The sequence below is a fragment of the Schistocerca serialis genome, chromosome 10 (assembly GCF_023864345.2).
Source record: "Schistocerca serialis cubense isolate TAMUIC-IGC-003099 chromosome 10, iqSchSeri2.2, whole genome shotgun sequence".
Classification (NCBI taxonomy): Eukaryota; Metazoa; Arthropoda; class Insecta; order Orthoptera; family Acrididae; genus Schistocerca; species Schistocerca serialis.
The window spans coordinates 97,459,879-97,478,848 of NC_064647.1; the positions used below are offsets into that span (position 1 = coordinate 97,459,879).

The following is an 18,970-nucleotide window of genomic DNA, read 5'->3' on the forward strand; positions in this document are numbered from 1 at the left end:
AAGCCCACATCGAGCTACTGAGTGTCTCTCTTGCAGAGTTGTAACGAAGCAGGGTTGCCCACTGCTATCCTGTTTTGGTTTTACACCCCTTCAGCAACTTAGTTAAGCAATGAATTTTTTTGTTTTTCCCCATTTTCACTACTCAGATTCTGACTACAGATTCTGTGGCCTTCAGCCTCAGCCTCATAGCACAGAATTTAGAAATAGTTTAAATAAAATTCCCCTAGTAGAATATATTGTTTCAGTACATGCTAATGTCTATTCTGAAACTAATGTGCTAATTAGTTTTATTGGAAATGCATCCCATTAAAAGTTATGAACAATGACGTATATTGTGCAATACATATTAAGTAAAATTTGAGTGAGCTAATAGATCGAATTCAGCTATAAGACTGCATCCAAAAGAAAGCCTAAATTTTACTGATTCCAGCAAAGTGTTTAAATTAACCTAAAGTCTATTAGTTAAATAGATATTAAGACTTGAAATCTGTAGCCTGTATGACTTTCAGTGCCAATTGTGGCCAAACTACTGAATAATTCCGAGATCTGTTTTGATACTTTTGCTACCTTTATTTTTCTACGTAAAATTACTCCAGTCTCAACTTCATAAGTCCATTAATTAAGAATTAAGTAAATTTGAAAAAGTAAAAATTATTGTTCAAGAGGGCTGCCATGGTTATAAGTCGGGAATTCCCACTGTGGATGCATAAGTTAGTTCTGCGTATTTAAATTGATACAGCTCATTCATGTTATTCAAGTAATAAAACCCAATAGTTAACTTCAAAACCAATTAGAAAGGATTATTTTAACCCTGGGAAATTATAAACTATAATATATTAACAGAAATAGTCAAATATTCAAGCACTCGTCTATATAAGGTCCGAGCTGGTGCAGTTCTCAGTTAGTTCTCGGTCAGATTCTCATGGAGCAAAAGTTTGGCAAGTCGGTTAACTTTTCCGGTCAGTACCAAAAAAGTGTAATTGTATTTGGCTTTGAACAGTTAACGCGTATTGTGAACATTGTTAAAGATTGGAAGTTTTTGACCTACCTAATGTGACGATTATTAAGTGTATGAGGCCTGGTCACATGAATATTGTGTGTGTGAGTGATAACAAACAAATCGCACTGTGGTTGTCATAAGTGTTCAACAATGAATACGTTTTTGACTTTTGATTTTGGAAAACAAAATCTAGGATCCCGGCTTCTTAATTGCAGTGTGATTTAGGTGAGACGGATGCAGCTACCGAGAAGACAATATTGAATAAGCACAGCAAGGTAGGTTAGGAACACTGCGTACTATCTACTGGGTGAAGAAATGTTTCAATACATCCGCTTGTGACGTGAACTTTAAGAGGCACTAATAAAAGGATTTAGCCCAGCACGTTACAGAGTCTTCCATTGGAGTTTATCTATCATATCTGTAACGCTTTCACGATTACTAAATGATCATGTAATGAAGCACGTTGCTCTCCGTTTGATCTTCTCTATCTCTTCTATCAACTCTATCTGGTATGGACCAGACAGCAGTGAGCAGTATTCATGCTGTGAGTGAACAAGTGTACTGTAACCTACTTCCTTTGTTTTCGGACTGCATTTCCTTAGGATTCTTCCAATGAATCTCAGTCTGGCATCTGCTTTACCAATGATTAATTTTATGTGGTCATTCTAATTAAATCACTCCTAATGCCTACTCCAAGATAATTTATGGAATTAACTGCTTCCAGTTGCTGACCTGCTATATTGTAGCTACATGATAAAGGATCTTTCTTTCTATGTATTCGCAGCACATTACACTTGTCTACATTGAGATTCAATTGCCATTCCCTGCACCATGCGTCAATTCGTTGCAGATCCTCCCGCATTTCAATACAATTTTCCATTGTTACAACCTCTCGATATACTACAGCATCATCCGCAAAAAGCCTCAGTGAACTTCCAATGTTATCCACAAGGTCATTTATATATATTGTGAATTGCAACGGTCCTACGACACTCCCCTGTGGCACACTTGAAATCACTCTTACTTATAGTGTTTATCCTTTTCATAATATTGTCATTAGTTGAATGTTTCATGTTAGTGTGTTTTTGACAGGTTATGTGATAGCTGTTGTATGCAATTTTTAACAATAAGGAATGTGGATCAATTTTTTGCTGACCCTGTGACTGCATGGAGCTCAAAATCTTTTGGCCAACGGATAACAGTTCAGGCAGTTACTACCAAAATTTGGAAAAGGTCATTTGTTGTGCAATGACAAAATGCTTTAAAGTTTACTGTTCTGATAAGTTCAATGGCACAAAAAATTTACTAGTATCAATAAACTTTATACACTGAATAACTGCGAACTTTCAACAAAGGACATATGATGGCTGGCGACATTTAATCATAAATATTCTGGGACAAAAAATTCTGTAATTACAAACATTAAGAAATACATCCTTTTTAAACAATGGAATATCCAGAATGGAATGATGACAATATTATGAAAAGGAAAGATTGCTAGTCACCATATAGAGACGTCGAGTTGCAGACAGACAACAAAAGCACTGCCGTACATGTTGAGCTAACACACATTCACGTAAACACAACTTGCACACGTGTGACCACTGAGAGGCTTCAGTGGCCAGAGACAGTAGTCGTGTGTGTGTGTGTGTGTGTGTGTGTGTGTGTGTGTGTGTGTGTTTTGTATACGTTAGAAAAAGGCCTTCTGGTCAAAAGCTCAATTTGTATGACCGTCTTTTTGTTGTGTCTTTCTGTGACTCAGCATCTCCTCTATATAGCGATTAGCAATCTTTCCTTTTCACAAAATTTGCATTAGTTTTTCTTTTCAATAAACAGAGCAATTGAAAATGAATATAGGAATTACAAATGGCTACAAATATTTAATGCACAGTGATAGTTTTATGAGAATTACAAAAAATGTAGAAGAAAGTTCAATATTTCATTTGCTGCGCGAGTTCAGTGAATTGGAAGCTGGCACACATTTTTAAACTGATATCTTCTGAACAGTTGCATCGGTCTCGCTGGATACAACAACACTGTGTTCTGCTCTTGGCCACCCAGACCCCCAAACCTGACGCTCACAGATTTCTTTTTTGAGTTACGTGAAAGACTTTGAGTATGTGCCTCCTTTGCCAGAAACAATCCCAGAACTCAAAATGGGCATTCCTAATGCACTTGCATGAGTGACTGCATATGCTTTGGAATATACAGCACAAAATGGATTTTTATTTTCATGTGGTCTGTGTGACCAAGGGGAGTCGTGTAGAACATCTACGAACTATGAAAAACATTGAACTTCATGCAGTTCTTATTGATGTATTACTATGCATTAAATAGTTACAATTGTTTGTAATCACCAATCATTTGGAATTGCCCCATATCTTTGTGGGTATGATCAGCACATATGAACAACCTTAGGATTTTACCTGCTTTGAAAACTATAGCTTCATGCTACACATACCCGACACATCCAGCTTTTTGGTGTGATGCATCCTGGTTGTTCTGGAGAGGAGTTGTCTGCTGACCGATCTGAAACACAAAATATTTATATCACTGTAAACATCTTTCTTAGAGGTACTACCAGAAACATCAACTTCTCATACAAGCAATATGGTACCTTTAATTAAATGCTGAACATATGTGACGTTAGCAAAGGGATAATGTTGAAGCCAGAAGAGTTTGGCAGGAGCTGAATGATAAGTTTTAATGGCAGAATGATAAGTTTTAATGGAAGAATGATAAGTTTTAATGGAAGAATGATAAGTTTTAATGGAAGAATGATAAGTTTTAAATACTCCAAAGACTGAATGAATATACATAATGGATGATGAATATTACACAAAGTACAATGAAATGATTAAGAATGGGGTGCTGGAAGGACGGAATGATAAGTGGAGGAACTGAGTATTCAGTAGCCTGTTACGACATGCAATATGGGTATCATCCCCTATACAATTCCAATACTATTTATTGCAGACAGGCATCAGAAGATCTGAAAAGCACTTACGATGGTACAGGATTGGGTTGCAAATTAGACTCAGCAATCAGTGCCAACTGAAGATTACAGTTACTTGTGCATTTCTTATTTTGCAAGACCACATTATATTTTGATGATACTCTGACTGAAATGGAGACAGTCCCACCATGAATGCTATGACCAAGTAATTCGAGGCCTGTGGGATGTTTTAATAAAATTTCATCTTTATGCGAGTTTATTTTCAGTACAGGTGAAACCCATTTCTATCGGATGTGTCTAATATTAATGAAACTTTTCAGATGGCACTCACAATGCAACATGTCCACAGAACATGCATGTACAGCTTACTGTCATCTTTCAGATCCTGAAAGACCACAAATCATTGGTGTGAGGGACACACAAGTATCACACTGACAGACTGCAATGACTGCAGAATGAGTGATGATGAGCTGGACTGAAGACAACAGTTTGGCAACAACAGCATGCACAGGGTCCTTCCTGAAAGACTATACCACAAGACTGTCTTGGCTGCAGATTTCTGGACCTGCTTTATCAGGTGGGGAATTGTAGGACTTCCCTTAACTCAAGGGTACACTACACAAAGGAAGCAGCTGCTCAGTTAGCAGAGTACTTGTGGAGAGCACACGCAGGTTTTTTAGGCTAGGTAGTAGTTTGAAGTACTCTGATGAACACTCGCCAGTTGATACACAGATAGCGAAATCAGACTGCATTCAAGTAAAGACACTTCAACGGTCAAAATTTTAACAATAAATTGTCATTGTATTCGTATCAGAGTTTTGAATTTACTGCCATCCAGGAAAGTTCTCATATTCACATTATTCTTGGAACCGAGCTGCCTGAAGCCTGACATAGAAAGCTCTGATATATTAAGTGAGTCACTGAACGAAAGAGAGGTTATATGGCATGGGAGGGGGAGTGTTCATTGCAGTTGACAAAAATATTGTCTCTATCGATGTTGATTGTGACACTGAATTCAGGTGAATGCGTGTCACAGGTATGAGTGAAACCATGCGAACTTCTGGACACTTTTACTGTTCACACGATTCAGCCGTGACAGCTCTCGAATCATCCGAAGGAAGTCTGCAGCCAGCAGCGCGCCACCATAGCAACTGTGGTTACTAAAGTTAATAAATCACTCAAGAAGGCTAGGAGTGTGTTTCTGATAGAAACAGCAGATGTATCATTGCCAGCATCTCATTTACACAATGAACTGAAATGACATCGTTCCATTATGAGGGACACACAGGAATCATTGCCAAAGTTTAAACAAATTTTAAATTGCGGTATGGAGAAGGATGTGCCTAGTAAGTGGATTAAGGACAGAAAAGCCCCATCATGGTATAACATCAAAATTCAAAAAATGCTGAGGAAGCAAAAGCTATTGCAGTCTCAATTCAAAAGAGAATGTACAAATCACAACTGGCAACGGTTAGTAGAGACTCGTGTGTCTCTGAAAAGATATATGCGCAAAGCATACAACTGATACAGTCCTGCCTTAGCAACGAATCTGGCCAAGAACCTAAGAAAATTCAGGACCTATGTTAAATCGTTAAGCAGGTCCAAGGCTTCCATACAGTCATTCGTCAACCTGCCCAGAGAGGCAGCTGAAGATACCAAAATGAAAGCCGAAGTTTCAAATTTCATGTTTAAGGAACTGTTCACATTGGGAAATCTTACAAACATAGCATTGTTTGACTGACTCCCTTATGGGTGGCCAGGAATAAGCATCCTTGGCATACAGAAACAACTGAAAGAGTAGAAAACAAGTGAGTTGCCAAATCCGGGCGGAATCCCAATTCGGTTTTACAATAAGCACTCTGCGCATCGGCCACTTACTTAGCTTCCATTTATGATGAATCTCTTGCCCAGTACAAAATCCCAAGCAACTTTATATAAGAAGGGTAAAAGAATGGACCTGGAAAATTCTCCATGAAGAGGTTTGCAACAGCTGGAGCCAACGAAGCCTAAGTGTTTCTTTCGATATGTTGACGACACGTTCGTCATTTGACTACACGGACGTGAGAAACTAGACGAGTTTTTGGAGCATCTCAATGGGATCAATATCCAGTTCATCATGGAAGTGGAAAAAGACAATGCACCGCACTTCCTCAACGCCCCTGTCCACCGTAAACGAAATGGGTGCCTTGGCCACAGCGTCTACAGAAAAACCGTACACACAGACCTGTACCTGCACGCCACCAGCCATCATCATCCAGCACAGAAGCACACAGTATTACAAACATTGGTGCATCGTGTAAGAGTAATATCGGAGGACGATAACCTGCCCCATGAACTGAGCCACCTACACAAGGTTTTCAGGAATAACGGCTACAGCGCCCATCAATCAAAAGAAGTGATTTCTGAGAAATATCAGAATAACACCACTGACGAAGAGCAGGAAAAGAAACTTGCTTTGCTGCCATTCTGTGGCTCTGTGTCAGGCAAGATAAGCCGCCTGTTGAAAAGACACAAGATCAAATCAATCTTCAGGCCTCCAACGAAAATCCGTCAATTACTGAGACCAGTTAAAGATGCAGTAGGTCTCAGAACACCTGGAGTCTACAAAATACCTTGTGAGTGTGGCCAGAAGTACATCGGACAAACAATGCGCACTGTGGAACAATGCAGGAAAGAACATGAGAGGTATTATCGCCTGCGCTATCCAGAGAAATCTGCATTAGCTGAGCAAGTGTTAGAAAATAGTTACCACATAAAATTTGACGATACCTCCGTCGTGGCTCGCATTAACAGCTTCAGGGACCATTTAATAAAGGAAGCTATTGAAATAAAAATTACCGCAAACATCCTGAATAGAGACAGTGGCTTGCAGCTCAGCGCTGCATGTGATCCAGCAATCGTGCAGCTGAAGAGGGCACATCGAACACCGACTCAAAATACGCCCATATATGGCAATGTCATGGGTACCAGTGACGTCACAGCCATCGGCTAGCGTATATAAGGGCGCACCAACAGCCCACTGGCAGCCATACCACTTGACAATGGCCAAGGAGTGCTTGGCCGAAAGCTTGTGTAGTTTTAAGCAATTGACACAATTGGAAAACCGAGAACATTTAATTCAATGTTATCACTGCGAGACTCTGCATTCATTCATCTTGCCCTTTTTTCACAATACACCATGAACTATGAATGAAGGACAACAGGGAGATTCCACATTTCTAGATTTACAAAAATGCTTCACCCTGTGCCCGGACTGTTAACGAAGGCACGAACATGTGAAATAGGTTCCCAGATATGTGAGTGGTTCAGAGACTTCTTAAATAATAAAATCCAGTATGTTGTTCTTGACGGTGATTGTTCGTAAGAGTAGGGTATCATCAGGAGTGCCCCGGGTATGTGTGATTTCCTATGTACATAAATCATCAGGTAGAAAGGGTGAGCAGCAATCTGCAGTTGTTTGTTAATGAAGCTGTGGTGCACGAGAAGGTGTCAAAGTTGAGTGACTGTAGGATGATACTAGAGGACTCAGACAAAATTTCTAGTTGGTATGATGAATGGCAGCTTATTCTATATGTGAAAAACTGTAAGTTAAAGCAGATAAGTACAAAAAACAAACCCATAACGGTCAAGTACAACATTAGTAGTGTCCAGCTTGACCGAGTCACATTGCAAAGTGATATAAAAAGGAATGAGCATGTGAGGATTGTGGTAGAGAAGGCAAATGGTCGACTTCAGTTTATTGGTGAAATTTTGGGAAAGTGTGGTTTACCTGTGCAGGAGCCCACACACAGGACATTAATGCGAACTATTCTTGAGTAATGTTCAAGTGATGGATCTGCACAAGGTTTGATTAAAGGAACAGATCATAGCAATTCAGAGGCAGCCTGCTACATTTGTTATTGGTAGGTTCGAACAACATGCAAGTATTATGGAGAAGCTTTGAGATTTCAAATGGGAATACCTGGAGGGAAAGTGACATCCTTTTCGAGGAACACTATTGAGAAAATGCTGAGAACCGCAATTTGAAGCTGACTGCAGAAAGATTCTACTGCCTTCGATATAAATTTCGCCTAAGGACAGTGAACAAAAGATACAAGATATTAGGGCTTATTTGGAGGTATATCGACACTCATTTTTATCTCGGTCTATCTGCGAGTGGAACAGGAAAGCGAATGAATAGTAGTGGTACAGGACACCCTCTGCCATGCACCATATGTTTGCAAGGTGGTGTCATATGGCTGTTGATGCTGAGAACTGCAATTTGAAGCTGACTGCAGAAAGATTCTACTGCCTTCGATATAAATTTCGCCTAAGGACAGTGAACAAAAGATACAAGAAATTAGAGCTTATTTGGAGGTATATCGACACTCATTTTTATCTCGGTCTATCTGCGAGTGGAACAGGAAAGCAAATGAATAGTAGTGGTACAGGATACCCTCTGCCATGCACCATACGTTTGCAAGGTGGCGTCATATGGCTGTTGCTAAATTTGATTGACATTGACAATTACTTAACCAGCCCATGTCCCCTGGCCATGATGGATCAACAGAGGTTTTGTATTTAAATTGCTCCTGCTGAGATAGGTACAGAAGGATTAGTTGTGGGCCATATATGCAGCGCAGTGTGGTTCGAACTGAAGTTTTCGTCTGCATGTCAGTAACCATGTTGACAGCTAAATCAACTAAAATCTCGTGTGCTCTGTCAATGATACGTGAGGTGCCAATTTGTACAGAAAAGTGAAAAAAAAAAAAATAGTATTATTGTGTTGTTTGCTATTTTTATCTGCGCACACTGTGCCATAATCAGAAGGCATCACTTCAAAAGGTTCGAGAAAGCACCCATTCTCAAGACCCAAACCTCTGTCTCTCAGAATCATGGTGTGGGGAACTATCGAATGTGACAACAGGACTGATTTGGTAGTGATCAAGGAGAAGCCGAACACTCAACAGTATGTGGCAAGAATATTTAGCTCTACTGAAATACCCTTCAAACCCTTGGTGGGCACATTCTAGCAGGATAATGTGAAACCACATCACTTCAGTTGACACCGCAAATGCCTTGATGATTGTACATATCCTTGAATGTCCCTTGATTTGCCACCCACAGAGAATGTTTGGGAAGCAATGTTAAAACATATTCTTTCACACCAGCCTCCAGCCAGAATTCTTCATGGACTGACATCATACGTTTCAGGAACATTTGGAGGCTGTTTGCTGCCAACACACACATGGGAGTATTTGTCCCTGTAGGAGTCATGCCTCATGCTGATATTAATTGACAGACACCATTTCCAAATGGAATAAAAGCTTAACCACATTAGTACCCATTACGTGATAAGCATCTCCATGAAGTTTACTGATGCTTCACAGTGTAACACTTCCCATTTCCTTCAGCATATTTCAAACTTGGGCAAGAACATACTGAAAGTCTGCGATTACTTGTTGTGTGCGCGCACTCCTCCTCTCATCACCCATACATTATGTTAATTCTCTCACTGTCATTTTTAATATGCCTCCTCATCACTTTCTATGAACCTATCTTGACATACCGAATCCTACTTTAGATTTTCTCATTTGTCTCCACTGCCAACTTTTATTTTACATTGTAGACTATCAACTGTCATCTGTGTAGTTATTTAACTAACACAATTTATATTTTTTGTAACAGATCCCAGTACTCTCCACTTCTAACACAGATCACTTTCTATTTCCTCATATTGTACCATCTTCTCTGGATAATGTCTTTCCTCAGAGAAATAACAAAGCGCTCACTGTAAGAAAACTATTGATGAGGGCACTGAATCAAAATATGTCAAATGCCATCATCTAATATTGGTGCTGTGTTTATTGCTTTTATATCCACAAAAACAGGAGTGATAAGGGGTGTTAATGATCACTGAAATGTTACCTGTAATTGAATTTCAAATCATTTCATTTACTAACAAAGAGATAGAGGGGCTGGCCAGTACTTACCTCAGCTCAGTACAGCCGATAGATACACACAAAACAGAACTGAAAATTTACATTCCTAGCTTTCGGAACTTTGTTCCTTCATCAGGGAGGAGAGAGGGGAAAAAAGGGAAGAAGGGAAAGTGGATTCAGTTACTCACAACCCAGGTTATGAAGCAACAGGGAAAGGTAAACAGGGAGGGTAGCAAGGATGGAGGCATGGTTGTCAGAGGGAAGCCAAAGATATTCTACTGTAAGTACTGTGCCAGCTTCAAACCAGAGAGGATGCATACAGAAGTAAAGAGGTATACAGTATAAAGATAAACACAACTATGTAGGATAAAAAGATGCGTGAATGGCTAAAGAGGGAAGGGAAAGACTGAAGAGTGAATGGGAGTGAGGTTGTTTAACGTAGGTTCAGTCCAGGGGGATGGCGGGATGAAAGGATGTGTTGGAGTGCAAGTTCCCATCTCCGCAGTTCAGAGGGACTGGTGTTGGGTGGGAGAAGCCAAATGGCACATACGGTGTAGCAGGTTCCTAGGTCCCTAGAGTTATGCTGGAGGGCATGCTCCGCTACTGGGTATTGGGCATCTCCTAGGCGGACAGTTCGTCTGTGTCCGTTCATGCGCTCAGCCAGTTTGGTTGTTGTCATGCCGATGTAAAAGGCTGTGCAGTGCAGGCATGTCAGCTGATAAATGACGTGTGTAGTTCCACACGTAGCCCTGCCTTGAATTGTGTATGTTTTACCAGTAGCGGGGCTGGAGTAGGTGGTTGTGGGGGGATGCATGGGGCAGGTTTTGCAGCGGGGTCGGTTACAGGGGTAGGAACCGCTGGGTAGAGAAGGTAGTCTGGGAATATTGTAGGGTTTAACAAGGATGTTACGGAGGTTAGGGGGGCGACGAAAGGCAACTCTGGGTGGTGTGGGGAGAATATTGTCAAGGGATGATCTCATTTCAGGGGTTGACTTGAGAAAGTCATATCCCTGGCGGAGTAATTTGTTGATGTTTTCGAGGCCAGGATAATATTGGGTGACAAGGGGGATGCTTCTGTGTGGTCTGGGGGTAGGAACATTGTTGTTGGACGGGGAGGAATGTATTGCTCGGGAAATCTGTTTGTGGACAAGGTCTGCAGGATAGTTGCGGGAGAGGAAAGCACTGGTCAGGTTATTGGTGTAGTTGTTGAGGGATTCGTCACTGGAGCAGATACGTTTGCCACGAATACCTAGGCTGTAGGGAAGGGAGCGTTTGATGTGGAAAGGATGGCAGCTATCAAAGTGAAGGTACTGTTGTTTGTTTGTGGGTTTGATATGGACAGAGGTGTGGATGTGAGCTTCAACAAGATGAAGGTCAACATCCAGGAAGGTGGCTTGGGTTTTGGAGAAGGACCAGGTGAAATTCAGATTCGAAAAGGAGTTGAGGTTATGGAGGAAATTAAGGAGTGTTTCTTCACCATGAGTCCAGACCACAAAGATGTCATCTATAAACCTATACCAGGCCAGGGGAAGCAGCTGTTGGGTCTTCAGGAAAGCCTCCTCCATGCGGCCCATGAAGAGGTTGGCATAGGAGGGAGCCATCCTGGTTCCCATGGCCGTTCCCCTGATTTGTTTGTAGGTCTGGCCCTCAAAAGTGAAGTAATTATGGGTGAGGATGAAGTTGGTAAGTGTGATAAGGAACGAGGTTTTTGGAAGATCTTCATGTGGGCGTTGGGAGAGGTAGTGCTCAAGGGCGGAGAGACCATGGGTATGTGGGATGTTTGTGTAAAGGGATGTAGCATCTATGGTGACAAGAAAGGTTTCAGGTGGGAGAGGAGTGGGAATGGATTTGAGGCGTTCTAGGAAGTGGTTTGTGTCTTTGATGTAGGATGGGAGTCTGCGGGTGATAGGTTGTAGGTGCTGGTCTACCAGAGCTGAGATACGTTCGGTTGGGGATTTGAAGCCTGCTACAATGGGACGGCCAGGATGGTTCTCTTTGTGGATTTTGGGTAATAGGTAGAAGGTAGGGGTACGTGGCTCAGGTGGAGTGAGTAAGTCTATGGAAGCCGTTGTGAGGCCTTGTGAGGGACCTTGGATTTTTAGGATTTTTTGCAGCTCAGTCTGGATGGAGGGAATGGGATCCTGGGTAACAGCTTTGTAGGTTGAGGTGTCAGAGAGTTGACGCAGTCCTTCTGCCACATACTCCACACGGTCAAGTACGACAGTTGTGGAGCCTTTATCCGCCGGGAGGATGACAATAGAGCGGTCTATTTTCAGCTCCTTAATGGCACGGGATTCATCTGGGGTGATGTTGATGGTTGTCGGGATGTTCTTCAAGAAGGACTGGGAGGCAACACTGGATGTGAGGAATTCCTGAAATGTCTGCAAGGGATAGTTTTGGGGGAGGGGAGGAGGATCCCTTTGAGAAGGCAGTCAGAACTGTTCTAGACAGGGTTCAACACTGGGTCTAGTACTTGGGGGCTGTGTTTGGGTAGTGAAGTGATATTTCCAGTTGAGGTTCCGGGTGAATGAGAGGAGATCTTTAACCAGGGCAGTGTGGTTGAATTTAGGTGTGGGGCTAAAGGTTAAGCCTTTTGATAGAACAGATGTCTCTGAAGGAGAGAGGGATCTGGATGAGAGGTTTAGGATTGAATTGGGACTGGTGATATGTGGCATTTGACTGTGGTTATAGTTGAGATTTGGTCTGTGTGGGGTATGTGCTGGGATGGGGAGATTGAGTAGGGTGGCTAGACTAGGTTTGTTGGCTATGAGGGGGGTTTGTTGAAGGTTCTGTTGTGGTTGGTGTTTGTGAGGGATAGGGAGAGGGACCCCACTTCTTAGGTGTTGCACTAGCACTGTGGATAGTTTCTTCAGGTGGTGTGTGGCATGGAACTCAAGTTTGCAGCCATCCCCCTGGACTGAACCTACGTTAAACAACCTCACTCCCATTCACTCTTCAGTCTTCTCCTCTTTCCCTTTCCTCTTTAGCCATTCACGCATCTTTTTATCCTACATAGTTGTGTTTATCTTTATACTATATACCTCTTTACTTCTGTATGCATCCTCTCTGGTTTGAAGCTGGCACAGTACTTACAGTAGAATATCTTTGGCTTCCCTCTGACAACCATGCCTCCATCCTTGCTACCCTCCCTGTTTACCTTTCCCTGTTGCTTCATAACCTGGGTTGTGAGTAACTGAATCCACTTTCTCTTCTTCCCTTTTTTCCCCTCTCTCCTCCCTGATGAAGGAACAAAGTTCCGAAAGCTAGGAATGTAAATTTTCAGTTCTGTTTTGTGTGTATCTATCGGCTGTACTGAGCTGAGGTAAGTACTGGCCAGCCCCTCTATATCTTTGTTAGTATTTGTTTCACATCTTATATGAGATTTTCCATTAATCATTTAGATCACCTATATGGTCCACATCCTTCATTGTTTTGTCCCTTTTGTTAGCTATCACTTACGTCTGTCATCTTAACACTTTCTCTTCTTCAGTGTTTTATATATACATAAATAAATATTTTCGTCACCAACTGTGCTAGTTTCATCTTCCTCCTATTATCTTGTTCCGTTTATAGTCCTCTTCTCTTTTTTATTTATTGATTTATTTATTCAACATTCCATAGTTTTAACGTTCGTTATTCGCTGTTTCCCAGCCAACAATCACTGCCAACAATCTCTTCCACACCTACCAGTATCATCCATTTCCGTCGATTTCTTGTTGCTAGCGATATTTTTGTGCCATTGGCTATCTTTCTCTGCCACAAGAAAAATTTTTTGGGACATTTCTGCCCCACCCGCAATCTTTTTTGCGGCACGCGCGATCATTTTTTGCGGCACGCGCGATCTTTTTTTGCGGCACGCGCGATCGCTTTTGCGGCACGCGCGATCGCTTTTGCGGCACGCGCGATCTTTTTTCGCCACTCGCTATCTCTGTTTTTGAGCTACGTGTGTTCTTTTTGCCCTGATCTGGACATACTTGCTTGGTCTGGTCAACTTTTTCCGTATTTTTCTTATTTAGTGGTCTTCCTTTGGTATTGAACATTACCAACACAATTTCTTTCCTTCTCGTCCTTCCCTCCGTGTTTTACTCCTTCTTATGATTACTATCTCAACTTTAGTTATTTAATTTCCCTACCCACCAGTTACCCACTATGTACCCTAATCCTATACCACATTATTTACATTCATTCCGGAAACATGCATTCACCGTAGCCAAACTGCAATCCCACATACTTTTCCTCCAGTCCTGCTTAACCTTTGGAATTACCCTTAAAGGGCTTACCTTAAAAGTTCCCATCTCCGGGTGCAATTCCTCCTTCCACCAGTCTCTCCTGGACGTCCAGAATCTTCAATCCTTAGCCCTTACCCAACTTGTCCTGAATCTCTACACTACTTCATGTAACCACCACTCCCAACAGCTCCTATCTCTCTTCAAAGTCCTCCACCTCTCAAACCCTTGCTTGGAGAACACACTGAGGAACATCATCCTAGAAGCCAGCTGCAAACTTGAGTTCCATGCCACACACCACCTGAAAAAACTATCCACAGTGCTAGTGCAACACCTAAGAAGTGGGGTCCCTCTCCCTATCCCTCACAAACACCAACCACAACAGAACCTTCAACAAACCCCCCTCATAGCCAACAAACCTAGCCTAGCCACCCTACTCAATCTCCCCATCCCAGCACATACCCCACACAGACCAAATCTCAACTATAACCACAGTCAAATGCCACATATCACCAGTCCCAATTCAATCCTAAACCTCTCATCCAGATCCCTCTCTCCTTCAGAGACATCTGTTCTATCAAAAGGCTTAACCTTTAGCCCCACACCTAAATTCAACCACACTGCCCTGGTTAAAGATCTCCTCTCATTCACCCGGAACCTCAACTGGGAATATCACTTCACTACCCAAACACAGCCCCCAAGTACTAGACCCAGTGTTGAACCCTGTCTAGAACAGTTCCGACTGCCTTCTCAAAGGATCCTCCTCCCCTCCCCCAAAACCATCCCTTGCAGACATTTCAGGAATTCCTCACATCCAGTGTTGCCTCCCAGTCCTTCTTGAAGAACATCCCGACAACCCCCAACATCACCCCAGCTGAATCCCGTGCCATTAAGGAGCTGAAAATAGACCGCTCTATTATCATCCTCCCGGCGGATAAAGGCTCCACAACTGTCGTACTTGACCGTGTGGAGTATGTGGCAGAAGGACTGCGTCAACTCTCTGACACCTCAACCTACAAAGCTGTTACCCAGGATCCCATTCCCTCCATCCAGACTGAGCTGCAAAAAATCCTAAAAATCCAAGGTCCCTCACAAGGCCTCACAACGGCTTCCATAGACTTATTCACTCCACCTGAGCCACGTACCCCTACCTTCTACCTATTACCCAAAATCCACAAAGAGAACCATCCTGGCCGTCCCATTGTAGCAGGCTTCAAATCCCCAACCGAACGTATCTCAGCTCTGGTAGACCAGCACCTACAACCTATCACCCGCAGACTCCCATCCTACATCAAAGACACAAACCACTTCCTAGAACGCCTCAAATCCATTCCCACTCCTCTCCCACCTGAAACCTTTCTTGTCACCATAGATGCTACATCCCTTTACACAAACATCCCACATACCCATGGTCTCTCCGCCCTTGAGCACTACCTCTCCCAACGCACACCCGAAGATCTTCCAAAAACCTCGTTCCTTATCACACTTACCAACTTCATCCTCACCCATAATTACTTCACTTTTGAGGGCCAGACCTACAAACAAATCAGGGGAACGGCCATGGGAACCAGGATGGCTCCCTCCTATGCCAACCTCTTCATGGGCCGCATGGAGGAGGCTTTCCTGAAGACCCAACAGCTGCTTCCCCTGGCCTGGTATAGGTTTATAGATGACATCTTTGTGGTCTGGACTCATGGTGAAGAAACACTCCTTAATTTCCTCCATAACCTCAACTCCTTTTCGAATCTGAATTTCACCTGGTCCTTCTCCAAAACCCAAGCCACCTTCCTGGATGTTGACCTTCATCTTGTTGAAGCTCACATCCACACCTCTGTCCATATCAAACCCACAAACAAACAACAGTACCTTCACTTCGATAGCTGCCATCCTTTCCACATCAAACGCTCCCTTCCCTACAGCCTAGGTATTCGTGGCAAACGTATCTGCTCCAGTGACGAATCCCTCAACAACTACACCAATAACCTGACCAGTGCTTTCCTCTCCCGCAACTATCCTGCAGACCTTGTCCACAAACAGATTTCCCGAGCAATACATTCCTCCCCGTCCAACAACAACGTTCCTACCCCCAGACCACACAGAAGCATCCCCCTTGTCACCCAATATTATCCTGACCTCGAAAACATCAACAAATTACTCCGCCAGGGATATGACTTTCTCAAGTCAACCCCTGAAATGAGATCATCCCTTTAAAAAATTCTCCCCACACCACCCAGAGTTGCCTTTCGTCGCCCCCCTAACCTCCGTAACATCCTTGTTAAACCCTACAATATTCCCAGACTACCTTCTCTACCCAGCGGTTCCTACCCCTGTAACCGACCCCGCTGCAAAACCTGCCCCATGCATCCCCCCACAACCACCTACTCCAGCCCCGCTACTGGTAAAACATACACAATTCAAGGCAGGGCTACGTGTGAAACTACACATGTCATTTATCAGCTGACATGCCTGCACTGCACAGCCTTTTACATCGGCATGACAACAACCAAACTGGCTGAGCGCATGAACGGACACAGACGAACTGTCCGCCTAGGAGATGCCCAATACCCAGTAGCGGAGCATGCCCTCCAGCATAACTCTAGGGACCTAGGAACCTGCTACACCGTATGTGCCATTTGGCTTCTCCCACCCAACACCAGTCCCTCTGAACTGTGGAGATGGGAACTTGCACTCCAACACATCCTTTCATCCCGCCATCCCCCTGGACTGAACCTACGTTAAACAACCTCACTCCCATTCACTCTTCAGTCTTTCCCTTCCCTCTTTAGCCATTCACGCATCTTTTTATCCTACATAGTTGTGTTTATCTTTATACTATATACCTCTTTACTTCTGTATGCATCCTCTCTGGTTTGAAGCTGGCACAGTACTTACAGTAGAATATCTTGACTTCCCTCTGACAACCATGCCTCCATCCTTGCTACCCTCCCTGTTTACCTTTCCCTGTTGCTTCATAACCTGGGTTGTGAGTAACTGAATCCACTTTCCCTTCTTCCCTTTTTTCCCCTCTCTCCTCCCTGATGAAGGAACAAAGTTCCGAAAGCTAGGAATGTAAATTTTCAGTTTTGTTTTGTGTGTATCTATCGGCTGTACTGAGCTGAGGTAAGTACTGGCCAGCCCCTCTATCTCTTTGTTAGTATTTGTTTCGCATCTTATATGAGATTTTCCATTAATCATTTAAATCATTTCATTTATTGACTGTTAGCACAGTGTTGGCCACTAACTGGAATTCTTGAAAATAAAAGAGCAATCAATGCTGATCAGTACCAACTGATTGTTATCGATTTAACTGCTCCTATCAACCATTTCACCAAGAGCCTTCTTAGAGTGTGCATAATGCAATAATGACCATAAGACTAATGTAACTCTTTCGAACTTGACATCATACACAAAACTTGAACCTATATACATACTGGACTGAAGTACAACTAAGAAGTCAAAGAATTGAAAAGGTGTCAGTTTATGGTAACTGAGTGCTATCTTCCATTGCAATTATAGAATTAACAAAAATACTAATGCCCCTAAATAACTTGGAAGAAATCATTTAGGCTAATATATGACGTCCAAAAACAGTCAGTGAAAACATATGTTTAGGGAAAAGAAACCGCAGTAGGAAAGAAAAAGGGGGGAGGGGGGGGGGGAGGGGGGGGAGGGGGGGTGGGGTGGCGATGTAATACATGTTACACATTTCCCATATAATACACAGAAATCAGATAGATCCATTGTTCATTGTGTACCACACCCTGCACTTCGGCTCCACAGCATTTAGCAAATGCATCTCAAATGTTGTCACTAGTAATTTATTAGCTCAGCAGTAATTTGCTAGCAGCATGCTGTGACATGCCCACTTCTTACACTGACATTCCTGGTTTCTAAATACCATGTGAAATTAAAACTATTCTGGGTATCAAATTTAGCTGTTACTCTTCTCTTGCCTTTAACTATCATAACACTTCCTTCATAGACTACTGCTGCTAACCCTACAAATAACATCCCTTATTCATTCTTTTATAACACCGTGTGACAAACAATGTCTAATACATTACTATTCCTCTGAGCCGCATCAAATACGCCTTATTCCCTTTCAGTTAACAAATGTTACTGGTATTCTGATTTTTTGAGATAAAAATATCCCTGTACATCTAGGCACATTTAACATTCCAGATACCTTCCAAGTTTAGCATATGTGCTTTTCCCATATTTTCCCCAAGTCCCTATGTTCATTAAAATAGACATGTACGTTTTTAAAGATACAAGTTTCAGCTAAGCACAACCCACTGTTCAACAAAGTGGACTGTTTGGTGCTTCCATTTGCTGGAGCTTGTGCATACTACATGAACAGCTGAGCTTCCATCTTAAAATTTGCTTGGAAGGCAAAAATGGCTGATGAGAGTGTATGGCTTATTAGCAAATAATGTTTTATACCCAAATAACTTGAAAATATTAGCTTCTAAAAAGGCATAATTAATTTACTAACAAATTAATACAGTTTTTCACAGCTTGTCTTTGAGAGAAGTAGATGTCCATTTTAATGGACACTGGAATTCACTGCTAAAAAGAAACAAATCTTCACATAACCCAAAACTCATCAAACCGCCTAACACCAGAGTGTGTGAAATATTCTAAAGCATTGCAATTCTGATTAGATGCCTGTTTAAAATATGCTATATGTTTTACTATGAAAGAGGCCCTTACAGACGAATCACTAGTAGATTTGTTGGTGAATGGAGGATGTTCTGACCTGAGCGCTCTTGCAATCATGAGGAAGATGACCCTATAGATTGTAGTCATTAGCAGCAAGCAGTTGTGGATGAAATACATCAAGAGCCAAAACATGCAGACGATTCATC

General features: G+C 42.3%; 1 protein-coding gene across 1 annotated transcript in view; it reads right to left on the bottom strand.

The window, feature by feature from the left end:
• The window catches only part of LOC126424933 (basic proline-rich protein-like), a 114,994-nt gene that overhangs the window by 11,416 nt on the left and 84,608 nt on the right, over nucleotides 1-18,970 (bottom strand). Inside the window, exon 7 of the mRNA XM_050087780.1 lies at nucleotides 3,462-3,529. Coding sequence (XP_049943737.1) covers nucleotides 3,462-3,529 — 68 coding nt within the window. The remainder of the gene's footprint in view (nucleotides 1-3,461; nucleotides 3,530-18,970) is intronic.